A 21,175-nucleotide genomic window follows, 5' to 3' on the forward strand; every position below is an offset into this window, starting at 1 on the left:
AATGGCTTATTGATATTTTGAGCTTATTATTGTTTTTATAGTTTGTTTGACTATGTTTCTTTTTAGCCAAAAGTAATTTTTTTTGTTTTTACAAATTAAAGTATTTGGTCAAGCTTTTAGAAGAAAACAAAATAGTGCTTTTGAATAGAAGCATAAATAGTTTTTGAGAAGTAGAAAAAAATAGTTTATTCCCAGAAGTACTTTTTTGAAAAGTATATTTGAGAAAAATACACTTAGAAGTAATTTTTGAAAGTTTGGTCAAACATTAATTGCTGCTCAAAAGTATTTTTTAAAATTAATTAGCTAAATATAAAATATTTCTCACCATAAAAGTACTTTTTTGAAAAGCACTTTTGAGAAAAATATTTTTCTAAGGACCCGTTTGGCCATAGATTTTGTCAAATATTTTTTGGCAAATACATGTTTGTTCATAAATTTTATTCATATTTTGGCAAATTCCCAAAACCCAAAACTCAAATCTCAAAACCAGCCCATGAGCTGGTTTTGGCCCAAAATATTACTATTATATTTTTTAAAATTGTCCCAAACTTTTGTATTTTATAAAGAGCTCACCATTTATTATTTTGTAATAATGTTACTTCGTCTTCTCGGTCATCCGATAGTGTATTATGTAGTTCATTACAATAATGATAATTTTGTACCAAATTTATTTATGTTCAAAACTATGATTTGTGATAATGATAATGAATGCTATATATGAGGGTAATATTGGATATTTGTGATAGTTTTTAGAATTCGTGGGTATAAGTCATGTTTCATATTTTTTTCAAAAAAAAAAGTGAAATATGTTTTGAAAACTGATGTCCAAACACATTTTTTCAAACCAAACTTCACCTAAATCAAATTTTTCAAAACAAATTTGGGAATCTATGACCAAATGCTAGCTAAATAAGCTGATTTTAGAAACTTGGCCAAATATGTTATTAATATCTTTTGGTAAAAGTGAATTAAATTTTCAAATTAATAAAGTACGACAATATTATTTTTTATTTTTATTATTGTTGTTTACCTTTAAAATTGGATAACAATTAAACTTATAATATGGTTCTAAGGACACATGATTTCACCTAATACCAATTGATAAATGTGAGGATGAGTAATAGAAATTAACAATAAAGTAAAGCAAACCTGTGTTAGAGTGAAACTCAGCCCTTGAGTTTGGACACCCTTAAACTGGTTGATGCACAGACTATGAAAGTATAACAAGCTGAATAACAATGGTGATAACAATAAAGAGAATTATATTGCTTTTTGTGTCTGTCAAAACGTGTGCTACAAATGATTAGAACCCCCTTTTATATAGTAGAGGAGTTCCACTTATGGTACAATTCTAATTACAGAAAAAAAAAAAAACCATGATTAGCTTATTAACCATTTCTGGTTTGATCCATTCCGAAATTTACCCCATGATCCTCTACCAGTCACTGAGATTTACGCCATGATCCTCGGTCAGCCACGGATATCTTGCCTTTATGTTATTATGCTATCTCCGATATTGCTCGATGTCTGTCTCATTTGGTTTCGATTGCTACTAGCCTCGATCTTGACAGGTACCTCGGTTCTGAGCTCGGTACCTTACTTTCATGATATGGCCTATTCCGTTACAAGACCGTCCTTCGATGCAAACCCCCGGTCTTGATCAAACAGTAAAATTGGATAGGCCTGGTTTTAACCGTATACAAATAGTCCCCTCGTTTTTTGGAGTGTAATGACAAGAAATGAATTGAGCCTTCGATTCTCTACCTCGACCTGTCGTGACATCATCCTTGTAACGTAAGTGATGGAATTGACTGAAACGTCCCATCTGTACAGTTACCAAGGCATTAAATGCGCGTTAGTCGATGGTCGGCCACCGCCAATATTGAACTGTCATCGTAAAATTTATAATTAGACCCTCTCTCCACCATTTCGAACTTTTACTTTCAGATTTCTAATCTCCAAAGCTTTTTATATCTTCTAACTCCTTCATCTGCGAATCTACGATTGTCACTGCTACCATCTTCTAAATACACCAAATCTTACCATCTCCATCTATTTTTAACTTCAAACCCATAAAAGAATGGCAAAAACATCAAAAATTATTCCTCAAAAAGAAAATGCTTCTTCATTGCGGCCGGCCGGCGACAAAATACCGGTGGAACCACGACCTGAAGAGTGTGTTCCCAGGGGGTGTGTTCTCACTTCTGACTTCAAGACCGATAAAGCCTCGTCGATTCCTGGTCGATGTGAGCCAGTGTCAAGATATATATGCTCGATAACCGAAGGGTACCTTAAGCAGGTAAGGAAAGTCTGCAACTGGAAAGGCAAAGAAATGGTGATCCCGAACCCGGAAGAAGACATTGCCACCCACGTGGAAGGGTTTTTAAGTGTTTACACTTACCCCTTTCACGTTGGGCCTCCTCGACCCCGTCATCATTGATTTTTGTCGTCAGTATCAAATAACCCTAGGCCAAATCCATCCTTCCTTTTGGCAATTTTTTATTCTGCTCTGATTCTTCATGAGCAAAGTCGAGGGGATGCCTATCACCTTCGACTACCTCATCGGGTTATACAGCCCCGCCTCTATCGAGGTGGGCTAATAAAACTCCAACGCGGGGCCACCAAAGTATTGTTCTCGAGCATAGACGAGGACAAGGACCGAGGCTGGATGGTCCAGTTCGTTTGGGTGAGGACTTTCGACCTAATCCCGGCCGAGAAGATGCCATTTCCTGAGAAATGGAATATGAAGTGTAAGTACAATCCCACTGTTATTGTTTTGCCCCTTTGCTTCTTCTTATCGACATCCCTTTCTGTGATATAGCGGTTGCTTGGATGCCCGGTGCAATTCTTAACCTCAAAAGTTGGGTTTGGGACCTGGCCTCGTCCTCTACGTACGTTGAGCGCTCGTGGCGCGATTTATCAAAGGGCCGATGGGAGGCCAAAACTCATGGTAAGCCCCTTTTCCATGTCTTTGATGCTTCTGTCAAGGCATTTCTCACTTAATTTCTTTTCATATAGGCCTTGGCAAAGATGCTGTTATGAGGCCCTTATCTGGTGAGGGGGAGACTTCGATCCCGACACCAAAATTGACGAATGACAAGAAAAGGAAAAAGTCCTCACCCTCCGAAGATCCAAAACCTAAGAAGAAGGCGACTCGTAATCCGAGGAAGAACATCACCCTCCTAACCGAAGAGTCTATTCGGCGTCTAAGGGAGGAAGATGAAGTAGTGGAAGAAGATGACTCCGGGCTGGTGGCCCAAGTGAGAATAAGCACCGAGGCCCCAAAGGCCACTGAATCGGTGAAGGTTGCAGAGACTCCATCTCGAGATGAGGGGATCTTGGGAAGAGACTTGGGCGAAGTCCCCGAGTCATCGAGGATCGAAGATGCCTCACACCACACTGAGCCAACGGTGGGTACTGCTGTCGAGGCCCCTCGAGATGAGGGGAACGCCCCAAGTGATTCACTTGGGGCAATATAAATTGGAGGCTCCCCGCTACTCCCCTTGTTTTCTGAGGAGATGATTCAAGAGGCTTGGGCCTTGAAGACCCTCTCCATCAAAGGAGCCCATCCCTTCCGTGATTACTTTACTGGGGTCGAAGATGTTACCATCCTGAGTGACTTGGAAGTCTCGAGGAAGGACTCGGGTGAGGCATCGAGCCTTTTCAATGAAGTGCAACAAACTCTAAATAGGGTAAGCCTTAAATCCCCTTGTTGGTATTACCTTTGTGTTTATTTTTCTCTTTCTAACTTCTTTTCTTTTTTCGATGTAGGACTCAGTGCTTCATCGGGAAGTATTTTCTCGGTTTCGAGCCAAGCTGAGTCTGTACGAGGCCGACATTCAAAGGCTTACCGATGAGAGGAATGCCCTCAACCTTCTCGGCAAGCAAAAAAAAGAACAGATTAAGGACCTCCGAGCCGAGTTGGCCACGACTCACAAAGATCAGACCGACCTAATCGAGTAGGTAATGAAAATCTTAAAAGCTCATGGGATTGATTCGGGAACGGTGGCTAACATTTCAATCTCACAGCTGCAGTAGAAGATCGAGAGGATCGAGCAGTTCCGCGATGAGGTAGAAACGATAAAGGCGGAGTCCTTGGGGTGGAAAGAAGGTATGGACCGCTTTGCTGCAGAAAAAGAGACAGCTCGAGTCCAATTATCATCGATCGAAAGTCAGCTTCAAGGTATGAATGAGAAGAGCTTGACTCAAGCAAGGAAAATATATGATCTCATTTTTAATTTTTACCGCACCGATGCTGAAGCCGCTCAAGTCCAAGCGAGAGAGGCAACCGAGACCGCTCAAACTTGAGCATATTGGATTGCCGAACTTGCCAAATGCCAATCTCGGAGGGAAACCCTCGAGAAAATCCACGCTCGAGGTTTCGATCTTACCAACGAGATAGTAAAGGCTAGAGAGCATGAAGCCGAAGCTGGAGTGCTGGCCATTTTCGATGAAGATGATGATGATGGTAGCAAGAGCGGGTCCAAGAATGGGGAGGACCTCAATGGAGAAGAAGCTGCCCCCAGAGAAGATCAAGAACCTTAGGAATTTTCACTTTTGATCTTTTGTATAGGATCCTGATCGGACCTTGTAAATATTCTCATACATATAAAGATCTCTTTCCTTTCTGACTTGTCTTTATTTCATTTATGCCTTGTGAAAGTTTTGTTTTACTTATGCCTTATAAAAGTTTTGTTCATAAGTTCGAGGCTTAGGCAATTTGATCGAAACCGAACCAGTGTAGTTTTTATAATCGAGTGAGTACTTGCTCGAACTCGGACTTGGGTGACCCTTAGGTTTTAATTGAATGAGGATGATTTTTTCAAACTCAAAAATAAACTGGCCCTTTAGGCTCTTGAATTAGGCTGATACGACCATAGCAAAAAAATGACTTTCTCCCCCTTTTCGGCTTGAAAAGTTTATCGTTATATAAATTATATTGTGCCTTAACACGAAATAAAGGATTTGCTCGATAGTTCGAACTGTTTCGTACCCATTAGTATTTTCAAGGGTCGATATTATCGAGACCCTTTGCTTCGTAATGCCTTAGCATAAAATAAAGAATTTGTTCGAGAGTTCGAACGTCTTTGTATCCATTAGGGCTTTCTAGGGTCGATATTATCGAGACCCTTAAAAATTTAGTCGAGGGTAGCCTTTTTTAACCGGTTCGAATGCATGTTTAATAACAGAAATCAGACGTCTCCGAACTGTGTTGATTTGGCCATAGCCTTTAACTTGGGATTCACCTTTTGGGCTTGTTCTCCTGTTATACTTAGAACTTTTTCAAAGTATCAGTCCCCGAGTGGGGTGTCTGTAGCCTATAAAATCGAGGATTGTCTTTTTAAGGTCTTACGATCTCGAGGTGTCGATTTTTTGGACGGCAGTCCCCGAGTATCGGGTAAATTATTTGAACTTCAGTTGTGATCGGCCCTTAAGCCAGTTTCCACCATAGATCATAAGTATGAAATTTTAAAGTATAATTTTTTTAAAGCATGGAGCATATTGTAAGGAAAAATACTTCTTCCAATAAATTATATAGGCGTACATGTTTTGCCATTAGGGCTAGAATAATCTACACGGACATGGTTCATTTGACCGTTTGGTCCTCTACAAAATTTACCTATCGAGACCATGTCGACACGAAGTATTTTCCTTGTAACTATTCGAGGGTGATGCCCCCCATTATTCAAGGTTGATTGTAAAAGAGCCTCAGATACTGTTAAATTGCTCTAAGTTAGCACGAACAATGGTTGCCTCATTAAAAACCTTGCCGGAAAAACCTATTTGGGATAAAAACTGGTCTAAGGGAAAAAGAGTGCAATACATGCTTTCAGATCTAAGGACTGCGTTTGAAGAATAATTTGATGTCTTCGATCAAACATCTGCAAATGGTTAGTATAAAATATAAACGAAAATGGAGAAGGTCATACCTTAGCAGTCATATCGTTTGAGGAGTAATATGTTCCAATTGTTTGGTAATTGTTCGCCGTTCATAGTGCCAAGTTTGTAGGATCCTTTTCCGACTATGTCGATGAACCTGATACGGTCCCTCCCAGTTCAGACCAAGTTTTCCTTTATTTGGGTCTCAAGTATTGAGGGTGTCCTTCCTCAGAATCAAGTCCCTGATTTTGAAGTGTCGAAGATTGGTTCTTCGATTGTAGTACCTTTCGATCCGCTGTTTCTGTGCGGCCATTCGAACGAGGGCACTTTCCATTTTTCATCTAGAAATTCGAGGCTTGTATTCATAGCCTCGTTATTTGACTCTTCTGTTGCATATCAAAACCTAACACTGGGTTCCCCGACTTCAACCGGGATCAGAGCTTCGACGCCGTATACTAAAGAAAATAGTGTTGCCCCCGTACTGGATTTTGACGTCGTTTGATATGCCCAAAGGACTTTGGGCAATATTTCTCTCCATTTTCCCTTAGCATCATTCAATCTTTTCTTTAGATTTTGAATGATGGTTTTGTTTGTCGATTCGGCCTATCCGTTCCCACTAGGATGATATGGCGTCGACATGATTCTTTTTATTCTGTGATCTTCGAGAAATTTTGTCACTTTGCTGCCGACGAACTGCTTTCCATTATCGCATACGATCTCGGCAGGCATCCCGAATCGACATATAATGTGGTCCCAGATGAAGTCTATGACTTCTTTCTCTCTAGTTATTTCGAAAGCCTGCGCTTCAACCCACTTAGAGAAATAGTCAGTCATAAATAAAATAAATTTAGCTTTACCTGGGGCCGATGGTAGAGGGCCGACGATATCCATTCTCCACTTTATGAATGGCCACGGGGATAAGACTGAGTGGAGTTGCTCTCCGGGTCGGTGAATCATCGACACATACCTTTGACATTTGTCGCACTTTCGAACAAACTGTTTTGTATATTTTTCCATATCGGCCCAATAGTATCCTGCTCTGATGACTTTGTGAACCAATGATTCAGCACCGGAATAATTACCACAAATGCCCTCGTGGATTTCTTGTAGTACGTAATCGGTATCTCCTGGTCCCAAACATATTGCCAATGGTCCATCTAACATCCTTCTATACAGTGTTCCGTCTTCGGCCAATGTGAATCGTGCGACCTTCGTACGTAGAGTCCTCAATTCCCTAGGGTCTGATGGAAGCTTCCCGTTCTTTAGATATTCGATATAAAGAACTGACCTTGAAAGTTGTACGACAGTCCCCAAGCTGATCTCATCGTCTTTGACTGATGACCCCAAATTTACGAGGGCATCGGCCTGGCTGTTTTGTTCTTGAGGCACATGCTGTAGAGTCCATTCTTTAAACCGATGTAGATTCACCTGTAGTTTGTCTAAGTATCTCTGCATTCGATCTTCTCGAACCTCGAAGGTTCTGTTGACTTGGTTTACCATAAGTAAGGAGTCACATTTTGCCTCGATGACTTCTGTTCCCGAACCTTTAGCTAGCTCGAGACCTGCAATCATGGCCTCACACTCTGCCTCATTGTTAGTTAACTTGGCAGTTATGATAGCTTGTCTAATTGTATTAACCGTGGGTAGCTTCAAAATGATGCCTAACCCGGACCCCTTCAAGTTTGAAGCATCGTCTGTGAAGAGGGTCCACACCCCCAATGATGTACGCGACTTTATTAATAGTACCTTTTCAACCTCGGGTACGAGGGCTGGCATAAAGTTGGCCACGAAGTCCGCTAAGATTTGCTACTTGATGGCCGTTCGGGGTTGATACTCGATATCGTACCCATTAATATCGACAGCCCATTTGGCCAATCGGCCCGAAAGCTCGGGATTATGCAAAATATTGCGAAGAGGATAAGTAGCCACCACGCAGATCAGGTGACACTAAAAATATGATTTTAATTTCCTAGAGACACTTATTAGGGCAAGTGCTAATTTTTCTAAGTGTGGGTACCGGGTCTCAACCTCACCTAGAGTTTGACTAACATAATAAACAGAAAATTGCGTACCTTGATCTTCTCGAACTAGGACCTCACTTACTGCGATTTTCGAGACTGCTAAGTACAAGTATAGTTGCTCATACGCTTTCGGAGTATGAAGTAGTGTCAGGCTCAAGAGGTACCGCTTTAGTTCTTCCAACCCTTGTTGGCATTCCGGGTTCCATGCAAAATTGTTGTTCTTTTGAGTAGTGAGAAGAACCTGTGACTTCTATCTGAAGACCTCGAGATGCATCGGCCTAGGGCGGCTATGCGCCCTGTTAATCTTTGTACGACCTTAACATTATCCACGACTTTGATGTCTTCAATCGCCTTGATCTTATCGGGGTTGATTTCGATACCCCAGTTTGATACCATAAAGCCGAGGAACTTGCCTGAGCCGACCCCCAATGCACATTTCTCCGGGTTGAGTTTCATGTTGTATTTCCTTAGTATATCGAAGATCTCCTACAAATGTGTCAAATGGTCCTCGGAGCCTTAACATTATCCACGATTGTGTTATATTTCCTTAGTATATTCAAAGGTCTCCCTGTCATATCTAAGTGGGACCAAGCAAAACAATCCATGTTATTGATAAGAAATTTAATGAGTTTTTCCCTGAGCTCGAGGGTTAACCCCGTACCCAGGTATACCTTTCGATCGGGTAGATGCTCGATCAGTATGACTTGCTCCAGCTCCTCGACTGTCGATTTGGTGGCGTCAGAATCCTCGGGGATTATGAAGGATCGATGGATCCAATAATCATCGTCCTCGTGCGTTCCCTGCTTCTCCTATTGAGTCGAGGCTGGTAGTTGTGGTTGTTATTTTGCTCCATGTTTTCCTTTGAACTCCGACCCTTTTGTTGACGAAAGTGCCGATACCGGTATCACTCGTCGACCGCAAACATCTCTTTGGTAGCATGTTGTTCCCCATACACCATTTTTACTCCATCCGGTGTTGGGAACTTCAATATTTGGTGAAGGGTTGAGGGGACCGCCCTCATATTGTGAATCCAGGGTCTTCCGAGTAGTGCGTTGTATCTTATATCGCCTTCGATCACATCAAAATTTGTTTCTTGAATAATTCCGACTACATTTACTGGTAGGATGATTTCACATTTAGTTGTTTCGCTTGCCATGTTAAAGCCTTTGAGAATCTGAGCTGCGGGTACGACCTGATCTTGTAGGCCGAGCTGCTCCACGACCCTCGATCGAATAATATTGGCCGAACTTCTCGGATCAATTAAAACATGTTTAACCTAAATTTTATTCATAAGGATAGAGATTAACAAAGTGTCATTATGGGGTTGTGAAATCCCTTCTGCTTCCTCATCATTGAATGATAAAGCGCCTTCTAGCACATAGTCCCGAGTTCATTTTTCTTTGGTGATTGATACTTTAGTGCGTTTGAACACGGGCCCTTGTGGAATATCAACCCTACCAACGATCATGTGAATCACGTGTTGTGGTTCTTCCTGCTCATTCTTCCTATTTGCGTCTCTGTCTCTGAAATGCTTTTTAGCTCGGTCGCTCAAGAATTCTCGAAGGTGACCCTCGTTGAATAGACAGGCCACCTCCTCCCTTAGTTGTCTACAGTCTTCTATTTTATGACCATGTGTACCATGGTATTTGCATGTTTGATTGGGGTTCCTTTGGGATGAATCGATTTGTAGGGGTTTGGGCCATCTAGTATCTTTGATTCTCCCAATGGCTGACACAATACGTGATGCGTCGACGTTGAAGTTGTATTCTGACAATCGTTATGCTTCTGTGGGATCGGCATATTTATCGAGTCCACTTTTGCTCATGAGCCCTCGAGATCTCTGTCTTCGATCGTTCCTTTGATCATTTCGGATGAGATTGCGTCCTGGGCCGCTGTTTCTATGATCTGCATTGTATGGTAGATACCGATCTCTGCTCGACTGGGGTTCTCTGTCGATATCCCTTTGAGTTATGCCGACGGGCCTGTTTGGAATAAGGAATCAGAAGGGGTCCCCAATTGATCATCCTCAACCTTGATCTTCGACTGGTACCGACTATGTACATCGGCCCAGATTACCGCAGGATATTCAATTAAATTCTACTTTAGCTGTCGTGATGCCATCGAACATCGTTCGTTCAAACCTTGAGTAAAGGTCTGAACAGCCCAATCGTCTGTGACTGGTGGTAGTTCCATGCATTCCATCTGAAACCGAGATACGAATTCCCTCAACATTTCGTTGTCTTTTTGTTTCACCTCGAAGAGGACCGATTTTCTAGTCGCGACCTTTATTGATACGGCATGTTCCTTTACAAGGAGTCTACAATCATGGCGGAGGAATCAATGGAATTAAGCGGCAAATTGTGGTACCATATCATTGCTCTTTTCGACAAGGTTTCTCCAAATTTCTTCAGTAGAACAGATTCAATCTCATCGTCTTCTAAGTCATTTCCCTTTATTGCGCATGTATAGGAAGTGACATTCTCATTAGGGTCAGTGGTCCCGTTGTACTTAGGAATTTCTGGCATTCGAAATTTCTTCGGAATGGGTTTCGGTGCCACACTCGGAGGGAAAGGTTTCTGTACAAATGTCTTTGAATCCATACCTTTTAAAATCGGTGGCGCCCCCGGTATTTGGTCAACCTGGGAGTTATATGTCTCTACTTTCTTGTCATTTGCCTCGAATTTTTTTTTTTCTCTCGATTCAATCCGTTTAGTGAGCTCCTCGAACATTTTTATAATGGCGGGGTCAGTCATCGATTCGTTGGTATTGGACCTTTCCGGCACAGGCTCGGTCCTTTGAACGACTTCTAGTTCGATCCTACTTGGTGTTCGGTGTTGATTTTGTAGTTATGCTATAGCGGTCTGTTAAGCCAGTAACATTTCGAATATCAATTGGAGGCTAACTCCACCATATTCTCTGCCCTGTATACCTAGACCACCTGATTGAACTTCCCTGTATATATTACCTTCGGGCTCAATGCCCAAATTTGCATTTACGGCGACATGTGAACTGACATCGACGGGATTTTCAATTGGTGCTCCCTCGAGGTTGGCTTGAGGCACCTCGATTCCTGGGGTGGCTATGTTGTCATTTTCCCCGTGAAATCCAAGGCTGTTATCACCATGTGTAGGTGTTGCTTGTGAGTTTGACATGTTTATCCTGAAAATAAAGATTCTTACGGGAACAAGTGTAAAGCAATGTGTGTTATTGAAATTAGTATTAAGCAATCACTATTATCCTTAGCCCCACAGTGGGCGCCAAACTATTTACCCTTAAAATTGGATAATAATTAAACTTATAATATGGTTCTAAGGATACGTGATTTCACCTAATACCAATTGATAAATGTGAGGATGAGTAATAGAAATTAACAATAAAGTAAAGAAAACCAGTGTTAGAATGAAACTCAGCCCTTGAGTTTGGACACTCTTGAACTGGTTGATGCAAGAACTATGAAAGTATAACAAGCCGAATAACAATAAAGAGAATTATATTGCTTTTTGTGTCTGTCAAAATGTGTGCTACAAATTATTAGAACCCCTTTATATAGTAGAGGAGTTCCACTTATGGTACAATTTTAATTACAGAAAGAAACCCCATGATTAGCTAATTAACCGTTTCTGGTTTGATCCGTTCCGAAATTTACGCCATGATCCTTGACCAGTCACCGAGATTTACGCCATGATCCTCGATCAGCCACCTATATCTTGCCTTTATGTTATTATGCTATCTCTGATCTTGCTCGATGTCTGTCTCATTTGGCTTCGATCGCTACTAGCCTCGATCTCGACAGGTACCTCGGTTCTGAGCTCGGTACCTTACCTTCATGATATGGCCTATTCCGTTACAAGACCGTCCTTCAGTGCAAACCCCCGGTCTTGGTCAAACAGTAAAATCGGGCGGGCCTGGTTTTAACCGTATACAATTGTGTTAATTGAAATGTACTTTGGAATAATGACTCATTTTATGCATCTGCCTATGTCGACTAGAATCTTTATTATATTTGCCTTTTGTTTTAGTACAAATAGTTTCATTACATGACAGGATCACGTCCTCGCTTTTAAAGGCGTACGAAGAAATTTTTGTAAGTAGTGTCGAAATTTATGGAAGAACTGGAATATAACTTTGATTATCATACTTTTAGACAAGAAATAGCCTTAGTCTATTGGTTTTGTTACATCTTAAGCTAGAAAAGGTCATGTGTTCAATTCTACTTCATCACAATTTTTAACCACAAAGGCTCTCTCAAATATTTGCAAAAGAAAAATGTGCTAGTTGAGGTTTGAACCTTTGATCTCTTAGAACAAAATCAAGCACATAACCAACAAACCAAGGCACAATTTATATCAAGTGGTGTCATGTTTTCCTACTTATCCATTTCCGTACAGTATTAATACATATATTAGTAAAATTTTCCGACGAAACGATGTCGTGTGCCACCGCTTCGGTAAGCGTGCATCCGCCCCTTCTCGCTTTTTTGTTTTTGTTTTTTATTTGGATGATGTGAATACCATGAAACAATAAAAGAATGATATAACTAGCATGTATGCATAAAATACAAAGCAACATAAAACTATATATGTATGTTTGACCCAGAAACTTAAATCTCGGTTCAAATAATTAATTCTAATTAAACATAGGTTAATCTTAGTTAATAATAATTTCTTCAAATCTTGATATCAAATAGGTAGTTGAATAGCATTTTTGAAGACTATAATGATTCCTTTCAATAGATGCCTTACAACTACCAAGAACAATAACAATATGTAAGATATTCAATAAGTGTCAATCTGGTGGCAGTCACGGAAATAACGAGAATAATTTAAGCAACAAAAAGTGGAACAAAGGAAACTTCCACCTACAATGATTGGATGACAGATCCTCAAACAGTCGAGGATTCCACGGATCTGGCAAGAATCTTAATGAAAAGTAAAGTCTTGTATTGAGCGAAGAATAAATCTTTTTGAAAGTGTTGTTCTTACAAGAAATGAATTTCACGTGCCTTTCCTCTCTCTATCTTCCTTCTATTTATATAGGATCCTTTCTCGAAAAATCCTAATAGTGCAAATGTAAGGAATATTCAATATAATATTCCCTTCTTGATTCCATTTTAAAAACTAGTCGTTACAGCTCTATCGTTAGTATTTGACCACGAACCCCCTCGACTCTTCGACCATGATCCTCATCGGTATTTTGACTACAACTTTCTTAGACTCCTCAACCTAGGCTAATGTGAATTCATGACCGTCTTTAAATGGTGAGTTGCGGATCCTTCTCGCAGTGTTACTTTGACCTGAATATCCTAAAGACAGATTTTGACCCATACAGTTAGTCTCTTCGCTTATTGAGATCGACCTTGGGTGGGCTTGATGAGCGGATTATATTCATTGCGGTCAAAATGATTTGGCGAGCTGGTAAGTCATAATGATTGAGGCGGAGTGGTCAATGTGGCCCTTTGCAGGCCCCAAATTTTGATACCATACTATCTATGATTCAGGATGATATCACGATATCTCGTGTCATTATGACGCGCGTTCTCCAAGTCTTGCTTCGATTTTGGTTCCAGATAATTATGAGGCAACTTTTCGATTCCGATGCTCGAATCCTTATAAATAGAGGTATGAGGATGTGATTTCAAAGTTTATAAAATTCCTGTATCGAAACCTTATATTCTCATCTTTCCCCCATTGCTGTGCAACTTTCTTTCTTGTTCTAGCGATCCTCGCTGTTTCTATTTCTTCTTTATTCAGCGCCTCCTTCTTTTTTGTGGAAATATGTCTAACGTACCTTCTGAATCCATCGAGGGGAGAGATGCAGTTCCTTTATCGATGGTTTTTCCTTCTCATGCGGGAAACTTCTATACCACCGCCACCGAGGATGAAGGCTTCCCAACAGTGGAGGAGATAGTTCCTCCAAATCCCGATGCTAGGTTTGACTTCTCGAAGTTGCCCGAAGCCGACACTAGAACCTTCAAATCGTTGATGAAATAGGATGATACATGTTGGGTAATGCGCTTTCTATGCCTACCCCTTCCACGTTGGCTATACTTTTCCTATCCTTCCACCGATGGAGGAGTTCTACCTCTACTACGGTATTTGCCCGGCTCAGCTCGCGCTAAATGTTTAAAAACTCCTGAGGATGCTTACCAAGTTCGCAGAGCTGGCCGGTGCTGAGCTCACGCTTTTCCATGTGGTGCACCTATACACCCCCAGCTTTTACAGGGGGACGATGTTGAATCTTCTCCATCGAGGAGGCAAATATTTGGTGGTGAAGATGGACGATAAGGCTAATCGCCAGTTCTAGCTCAACTATTTCTTTGTGAAAATGAGGATGTAATGGCTGATGTCGACGGTTTTCCCGAGGCTTGGAATCATACTCGTAAGTCCGTGATTTCTTTATTTGTGACCATCTGATTTCTTACCGTGTTTGCCTGTGACTCCAACATTCCCATTTTTTGTGCAGCTACACGCTCACCTCTTCCTCTGGTCGACGATATTTTCGACTGGATGGGTCTGCTTCTTCCTCACATTGCGGGGATACGTGAGTGGCCGGGCTTCGTCAAAAGATTTGGCCCTTATCTTCCCGAGACTAGTAAGTTATCTTTATTATCAGCTTCTTGATCAGTTTTTCTTTGGGTTCTCTTCCGCTGACTTTTGTTCTTTTCTGTATTTTCCTTAACTTCAGCAAGGAGGTCTTCAACAAGATCGATATCCCCCCTCCCCCGCGTTCAGAAAGAGGAAGAACTCCAAGGATTCTGATTCTGCTCCTTTTTCGACGGTGTCATCTTCGACTCGCGCCCCGATTCCCCCTTCGCTTCTTGCTGTCATTGCTCATGCCTCGGCTCCTTTTGTTGGTACGTCTTGGTTTACTCCTCCTTCGACTGCCTCATTATACTGTCTCATAGATAAAGATGAGGAGGAGATGGTATCCGGAGAGGAAGACTTGATGCCCCGCAAGAGAAGGCACATGGATACTAATGACGGGGTCGTCCGCGCCGTCGACGTGGAGGGAGGTGATTTTTCGCTACGCGAGATGGTGACTATCGTCATTGGAGATGAGTATGAACTGGTATCGGAGATTTCAGGGTTGGGGGAGGTCGAAAACAATGCGCCTTCCCCCATGATGATGGATACAGAAATGCCGTCCACCAGGGTCTCAAACACTTTGCGACAAGATGAGCCGTTGACTTCACAACTGGCCGATGATACTTCTTTGCCTATCGTTGAATGGGGCAAAGGTGTTGCTGAGGAGGGCTACGAGACCGGCTCGGATATTGATGTTGGCGACCTGCGAATGATGGAGGAAGGTTTCACCCAACTTGAGGTAAGGTTGGAGGGGTCCACGAGGACCATCACGATTCCCATGGATCGCGACCTGTTAAAGAACATGGAAGACGTGGTCCCCATCCTCAACCCACTTTGTTCTGAGACGGAGGGTAAGACCCTGAAAGTGTTGAACCGCGATACTCTGTCGAGGAGTATTGCTGGTCTCACCCTTAGAGTGAGTTTCTAGCGTTCTGTTTTCTTTTTTTTTATCCTTGCTTTTGTGTCTGACTTATTTCTTTTCTTTTCCTGGTTACAGATGATGATATTGGAGATTGAGAGTGCTCTAAGGGAGGAGAGGTGTAGGGTAATATTTGCGAGGTTGTAACTCAAATATTTTGAGTACCGCGGCAAGTACCGGGAGTTTCGCAGGCATTTTGGTAAGGGGCGACAATTTGCAGATCCTTCGTAATGAATTGAATGAGAAGGATGATGAGTTAGTGAGAGTCATCGAGAAGTGCAGTATCCTTGATGGGACGTTGTGAAGTAAGGAGTAGGAGCTTGAAATCAGCAAGGGCGTGGAGGCCAGTGTAGCAATCTTCAAGCGCAAGTAGTTGAGCTGCATAAGAAATTGGAAGATTGTCGTTTTCAATTGCAGGGCCTTGTGGGTGAAGTTGCTGAGAAACAAAGTGAGATCGAGAAGGCGGAATCTCTCTGTGTGGACGCCCAGAGGAGATTGGAGGTTCTTGAGCTAGTGAACAACACCCTTCGGGCTAAGCGGGAGAATGACCAGTCTGCGGCGAAAGCTACAAATGAGCTACTAGAGGGGAGGGTCAGAGAGCTGGAGAGAGATAATGCCTCCCTTCGTGGTCAAGTGGTCGCATTGGAAGCTGAGAAGGCTCAACTGCTTGCACAACCCTCTTCTTCCATACTTCGAAATTTCCCAACATTCCTCGGGAATCATTGATAAGTGGAGATTTTGACTACTTATTAGCGCCTTTTAGCTTTTGTTTTAGTCTAAAAGCATTGAATTGTGTTCCCAAAACTAATGAAATGTGCAAAATTGCAGGAATGTTGGAAGTTGGACTCCCGAGATAAAATCCGGCTCAAAGAGGAGTAGTCTGAGCACAAGGAAACAAAACAACACTGAAGAACACAAAGTGCGGTCCGCAAAAGAAATTTTGTGGCCACAGAAGAAATTGCGGTCCGGAGAATTCCATCTGTGGCCTCAACCAAAGAATGAAAACCCATCAGACGTTCGTGCAAATTGCAGACCGCACATGAATTATGCGGTCGCAAAAGAAGGGATCAAGACCAAGATCAGAGAGATGACAAAACAACCAAGTCGAGAGCTTCATTGAATTGCGGTCCGCATAAGATTTGTGCGGCCGTAGTGCTAAATCTGCGGACCGCAAAAATATTGTCTCGCGGCCGTAAATCAGAATTGTGCAGCCGCAGAATACCAGCTCCTACCAGATGAAGAATTCTGCTAACCGCACATGGAATTGTGCGGCGGCCGAACCTCCTTAAGGGCATTTTTGTCCAAAATTTCCTGCCTTGTATAAATAGACGAGTTTCACAAAATTAGGTTAATCTTTGACATCAGTAAGTCCTGTAGCCGTTTTTCTTTGCCTCTTTGGGAATTTTTCTATACTTTGGTGTATTTTACCATAGATTTTATCATTTTAACTTTACATTATAAGTTTAATTAGTATTTATTCTTCTCTTTATTTAATTTCAAGCAAGAGTAGCTAGATGTTTACTAGGGTTTTGACCCAACCCTAGTGTGTTCACCTTATGGGTAATTAAATTAGTGTTTGTTTATGATTGGGTGTTTATTATTAAGCCCAGTTCATGCTTTAGTTTGTGGAATTAATGGTTGCAAACATTAGTTCATGCCTATTTGACTTAGTCTCTACTTGAGAAAGAGAGACTTCGTTTTGAAAAACTTGGCTAACAAGGAATTGGGTCAATCGACAGATTGATTAACCCAATTAAAGGGTTCAACCTAGAGATAGTAATAACCCAACTTGAGCTTTTATCAACTGTATTGTGTGATACCCATTTGGTCTTGAGAAAGCCAAATTGGGTAAAACTATTCTCTGACCGAGAGGCATTGAGTGAGTAATTGAGAGTTGATAGCTATAATACACCCCGATCAACAAAACAAACATTAAGGTTTTTATCCCATTAGGCAAACATCTAGGTAATGGTCACATCCCTAGGTTTTTACCTATTTGAAAAACATCAAAAACAGTTAGCTTAGTCTTCGTTCTCTATTTTGCAATCTTTAGTTTTATAATAGAAATAGAAACAAAACCCTTTCTTGTGGAAGTGAAAATTAAGATAATTCAATTTCACGCATTAGAATATATACTCCTAACTTCCATCTAGCTCCTTGTCGATTCGATCCCAACTCTTCGTTGGGTTACTAAAATTGCAATCAACCGATTCATACCTTGTTTTGAGGTGTGCATTTTAGCATGATTCAATTTTTGGCGCCATTGCCGGGGAGTTAAAAATGGTGTTAGCTATATATTTGGGTGTGTTTTTGGAATATCTTTTTTTCCTTCCGTGTTACTAACGTGTTTGAGAAATTATAGGTGCAACCATGGCAAACAATGAGCTCAGAAATATTGCTTTGGGGGATATGGACATTGAGGATAATCAAGTGGATGAGGTTCCTCTTAAACCTCAAGCCAGTAGAAGAGGCTGAATGCCTCATGACAATGTGCCCGTTCCACCCCCACCTCCACCACAAGCGGCTCCATACCGGGTGTTTCCCAATAAAGGATATGCAATATTCCCTCCCCGTATTATGGCGGGCAACTTTCAAATAACCAATGTGATGCTCACTTTGCTAGAGCAACGAGGCTTATTCACCGGTGCTCCAGGCCAAAATCCATACAAACATTTGAATGGGTTTGTGGACACGTGTTGGGGGAGTAAGCAAACAAATGTCTTCGAGGATGCTTTGAAGCTAAGGCTTTTCCTTTCTCTTTACGGGGGAAAGCTTTAGATTGGTTGGAATGTTTGCCGAACCATTCCATTCACACTTGGATGAATTGGCGGAAAAGTTTATTTCTAAGTACTTCTCTCCAGGGCACATGGCTACACTTATGAATGAGATTTTAGCATTTAAGCAAGAGCCCAATGAACCACTACACGAGATATGGGAGCGATATAGAACAATGGTTAAATAATGTCCCAACAACGATATGACGGAGAACATGATTCAACAAACTTTCTATCGTGGGATCAACACAACCAACCAATGTATAGTGAATCAACTTGTCGGTGGGAACTTTATGACTACGCCTTATGTGGAGTCGTGTGAGATCTTATATAGAATGGCGGACACATCATCGGCATGGAAATCTCGGGCTAATGTTCCATAAGTGACCCCAACATGATTCACCTCCACAAAGAGTTGTATGACCATGGGCAATCCATAGCTGAATTGACTACCACCAAGTATCAACTAGCAAAGGCTCAACTTCAACAAGTGCAAAATCCAAGGCAAGTCAATGCCATGGAGGGAATAAACATAATGGTGAACAAATGGAAAATCAAGGGTCCACAAGTGCAACAACGAGTGGACAATTTTATGCAAGAAGATAGTGGGTTTGATCAAGATGATTCTTACAATGACCAAGAAGAGGAGATGCAATAGGTGAACAACTTTTGAAGGGCAACAAAACAATTTCCAAGGCCCAAATCAACAACAATGGCGACCTCAAAACAATCAAGGCAATTAGAATTCTAACAACCAAGGTAATTAGAGTGGTGGAAACAATCAAGGAAATTGGCATAACAACAACAATCAAGGAAATTGGAATGGCAATAATCAAAGTAATTGGGGAGGTAACAATCAAAGTGGATGGAAGAATAATCAAGGCAACCGGGGGTCAGGTTTTCAAAGGCCCCTGATGTATCAACAACCGAGCAACCTGCCTCCTTATCCTTCCCATGGTCCTAGTTCTTCAACCAATGAGATGGGGTATATTGAGAACATTTTCAAGCAAATGAAGGAAAAGAATGTCGATTCTGATGCCCAACTTGCCTCACACAACACATCGACCCGCAACTTAGAAGTTCAAATGGGGCAAATATCTCAAGCTCTAAATTCTCGTCCTAAGGGGGCACTACCAAGTGACACGGGTCATGTCATGGCTGTTACTACAAGAAGTGGAAGAGGTGGGAATGCACCCACCTTAAGTCAAAGGCAACTTGTGGATGATGAGCAAGTGGTACAAGAAGAAGAGGTCCCGAGCAATATGATGCAATCAAATAATGAAGTTTAGATTGATATTGATGATAATGTGGAAGAGACTCAAGAGGAAGTGTACCCGTCTAGGGATCACGTTATTGGAATACCAGAATCAGTAGTGTAAAAGGCTAAGTCACCATTGCCTAAGCCTCCTCCTCCGTATCCTCAAAAACTTGCCAAGCAAAATGGCAAGAATCAATTCAAAAAGTTCATTGACATGATGAAGAGTCTCTCGATCAATGTGTCATTAGTTGAAGCTTTTAGAACAAATGCACGGTTATGCTAAGTTTATAAAGGATTTGGTGACAAAAAAGCGGTCGATAAATTTTGAAACTGTCAAAGTCACTCATCAAGTGAGTGCAATTGTGCATTCAATGGCTCCTAAATTGGAAGATCCCGGTTCTTTCAAAATCCCTTGTACCATTGGAAGTGCCGAGTTTGCTAAAACACTTTGTGATCTTAGGGCAAGTATTAATTTGATGCCCTATTCAGTTTTCAAGACCTTGGGAATTGGGAAACCAAGACCCACATCTATGAGAATATAAATGGCCGATCGCACCATGAAGAGACCATTAGGAGTGATTGAAGATGTATTAGTTCGTGTTGATAAATTCATTCCTCCGGCGGATTTTGTCATTCTTGGTTGTGAAGTGGACTATGAGGTGCCGATTATTCTTGGAAGATATTTTCTTGCTATAGGAAAGGCTCTTATTGATGTGGAAGCCGGAGAACTTACTTTCCGGGTGGGTGATGAAAAGGTGGTATTCTACGTGCGCATATCTATGCGGCAACCAAATAGCAATGAAGTGTGTTCTTTAGTGGACTTAGTGACCGATGTGATTGTTGATGGTACACGTTCCACGATCAATGTGGGTGATATGTTGGAGGCCCTCTTGCTCAAATTTGATGATGACAAGATGGATGGCTTCATGAAATATGTGAATTCTTTGCAAGGAATAGGATCGTAAAACTATGCACCCCGAAAACTCTCCTTGGATCTTAAAAATAAGAAAACTCCTCCTATAAAGCCTTCAATTGAAGAGCCTCCGACCTTGGAGTTGAAGCCATTGCCTCCACATCTTCGGTATGAATTTCTTGGTCCTTGTTATACTTTACAGGTTATTCTTTCCTCTTGTTTGACTAACGAACTGGTTAACTCTACATTGGTGGTGCTACATAAGAGGAAGAAGTCTATTGGATGGACATTGGCGGATATTCAGGGAATAGCCTCGCATTTTGCATGCACAAGATCAACCTGCAGGAAGATGCCAAACAATCTATTGAACATCAAAGGAGACTCAATGAGGCTATGCAAGAAGTGGTCAAAAAGGAGATTATCAAGTGGTTGGATGTCGTGGTTGTCTACCCCATTTCTGATAGTTCGTGGACTTCTCCGGTGCAATTTGTCCCAAAGAAGGGGGCATGAAGGTGGTCACTAATGACAAGAATGAGATAATTCCCACAAGAACGGTGACCAGGTGGAAAGTGTGTATGGACTATCACAAGCTCAACAAAGTCACAAGGAAGGATCATTCTCCACTTCCCATCCTTGACAAAATGCTTGATAGGTTGGCCGGCCGTGCTTTCTATTGCTTTCTATATGGATATTCGGTCTACAAACAAATCCTTATTGCTCCGGAAGATCAAGAGAAAATAATTTTTACATGTCCCTATGGTACTTTCGCATTCAAGCGGATGTCATTTGGTTTATGTAATGCACCGGCGACTTTTCAAAGGTGTAT

General features: G+C 41.6%; 2 protein-coding genes across 2 annotated transcripts; one reads left to right on the plus strand and one right to left on the minus strand.

Moving 5' to 3' along the window:
• Positions 1–5,836: 5,836 nt before the first annotated feature.
• LOC138899039 (uncharacterized) lies at positions 5,837–7,452 on the minus strand. Its single transcript, XM_070185151.1, has 2 exons — positions 6,848–7,452; positions 5,837–5,882 (listed from the first exon to the last, which is right to left on the minus strand). The coding sequence occupies exons 1-2, from the start codon at positions 7,450–7,452 to the stop codon at positions 5,837–5,839; spliced, it is 651 nt and encodes a 216-aa protein (XP_070041252.1).
• An 11,706-nt stretch (positions 7,453–19,158) lies between these two features.
• LOC138899040 (uncharacterized) lies at positions 19,159–19,978 on the plus strand. Its single transcript, XM_070185152.1, has 2 exons — positions 19,159–19,413; positions 19,685–19,978. The coding sequence occupies exons 1-2, from the start codon at positions 19,159–19,161 to the stop codon at positions 19,976–19,978; spliced, it is 549 nt and encodes a 182-aa protein (XP_070041253.1).
• The last annotated feature ends 1,197 nt before the right edge of the window (positions 19,979–21,175 follow it).

This window comes from Nicotiana tomentosiformis, chromosome 9 (assembly GCF_000390325.3).
Source record: "Nicotiana tomentosiformis chromosome 9, ASM39032v3, whole genome shotgun sequence".
In the NCBI taxonomy this organism is placed as follows: Eukaryota; Viridiplantae; Streptophyta; class Magnoliopsida; order Solanales; family Solanaceae; genus Nicotiana; species Nicotiana tomentosiformis.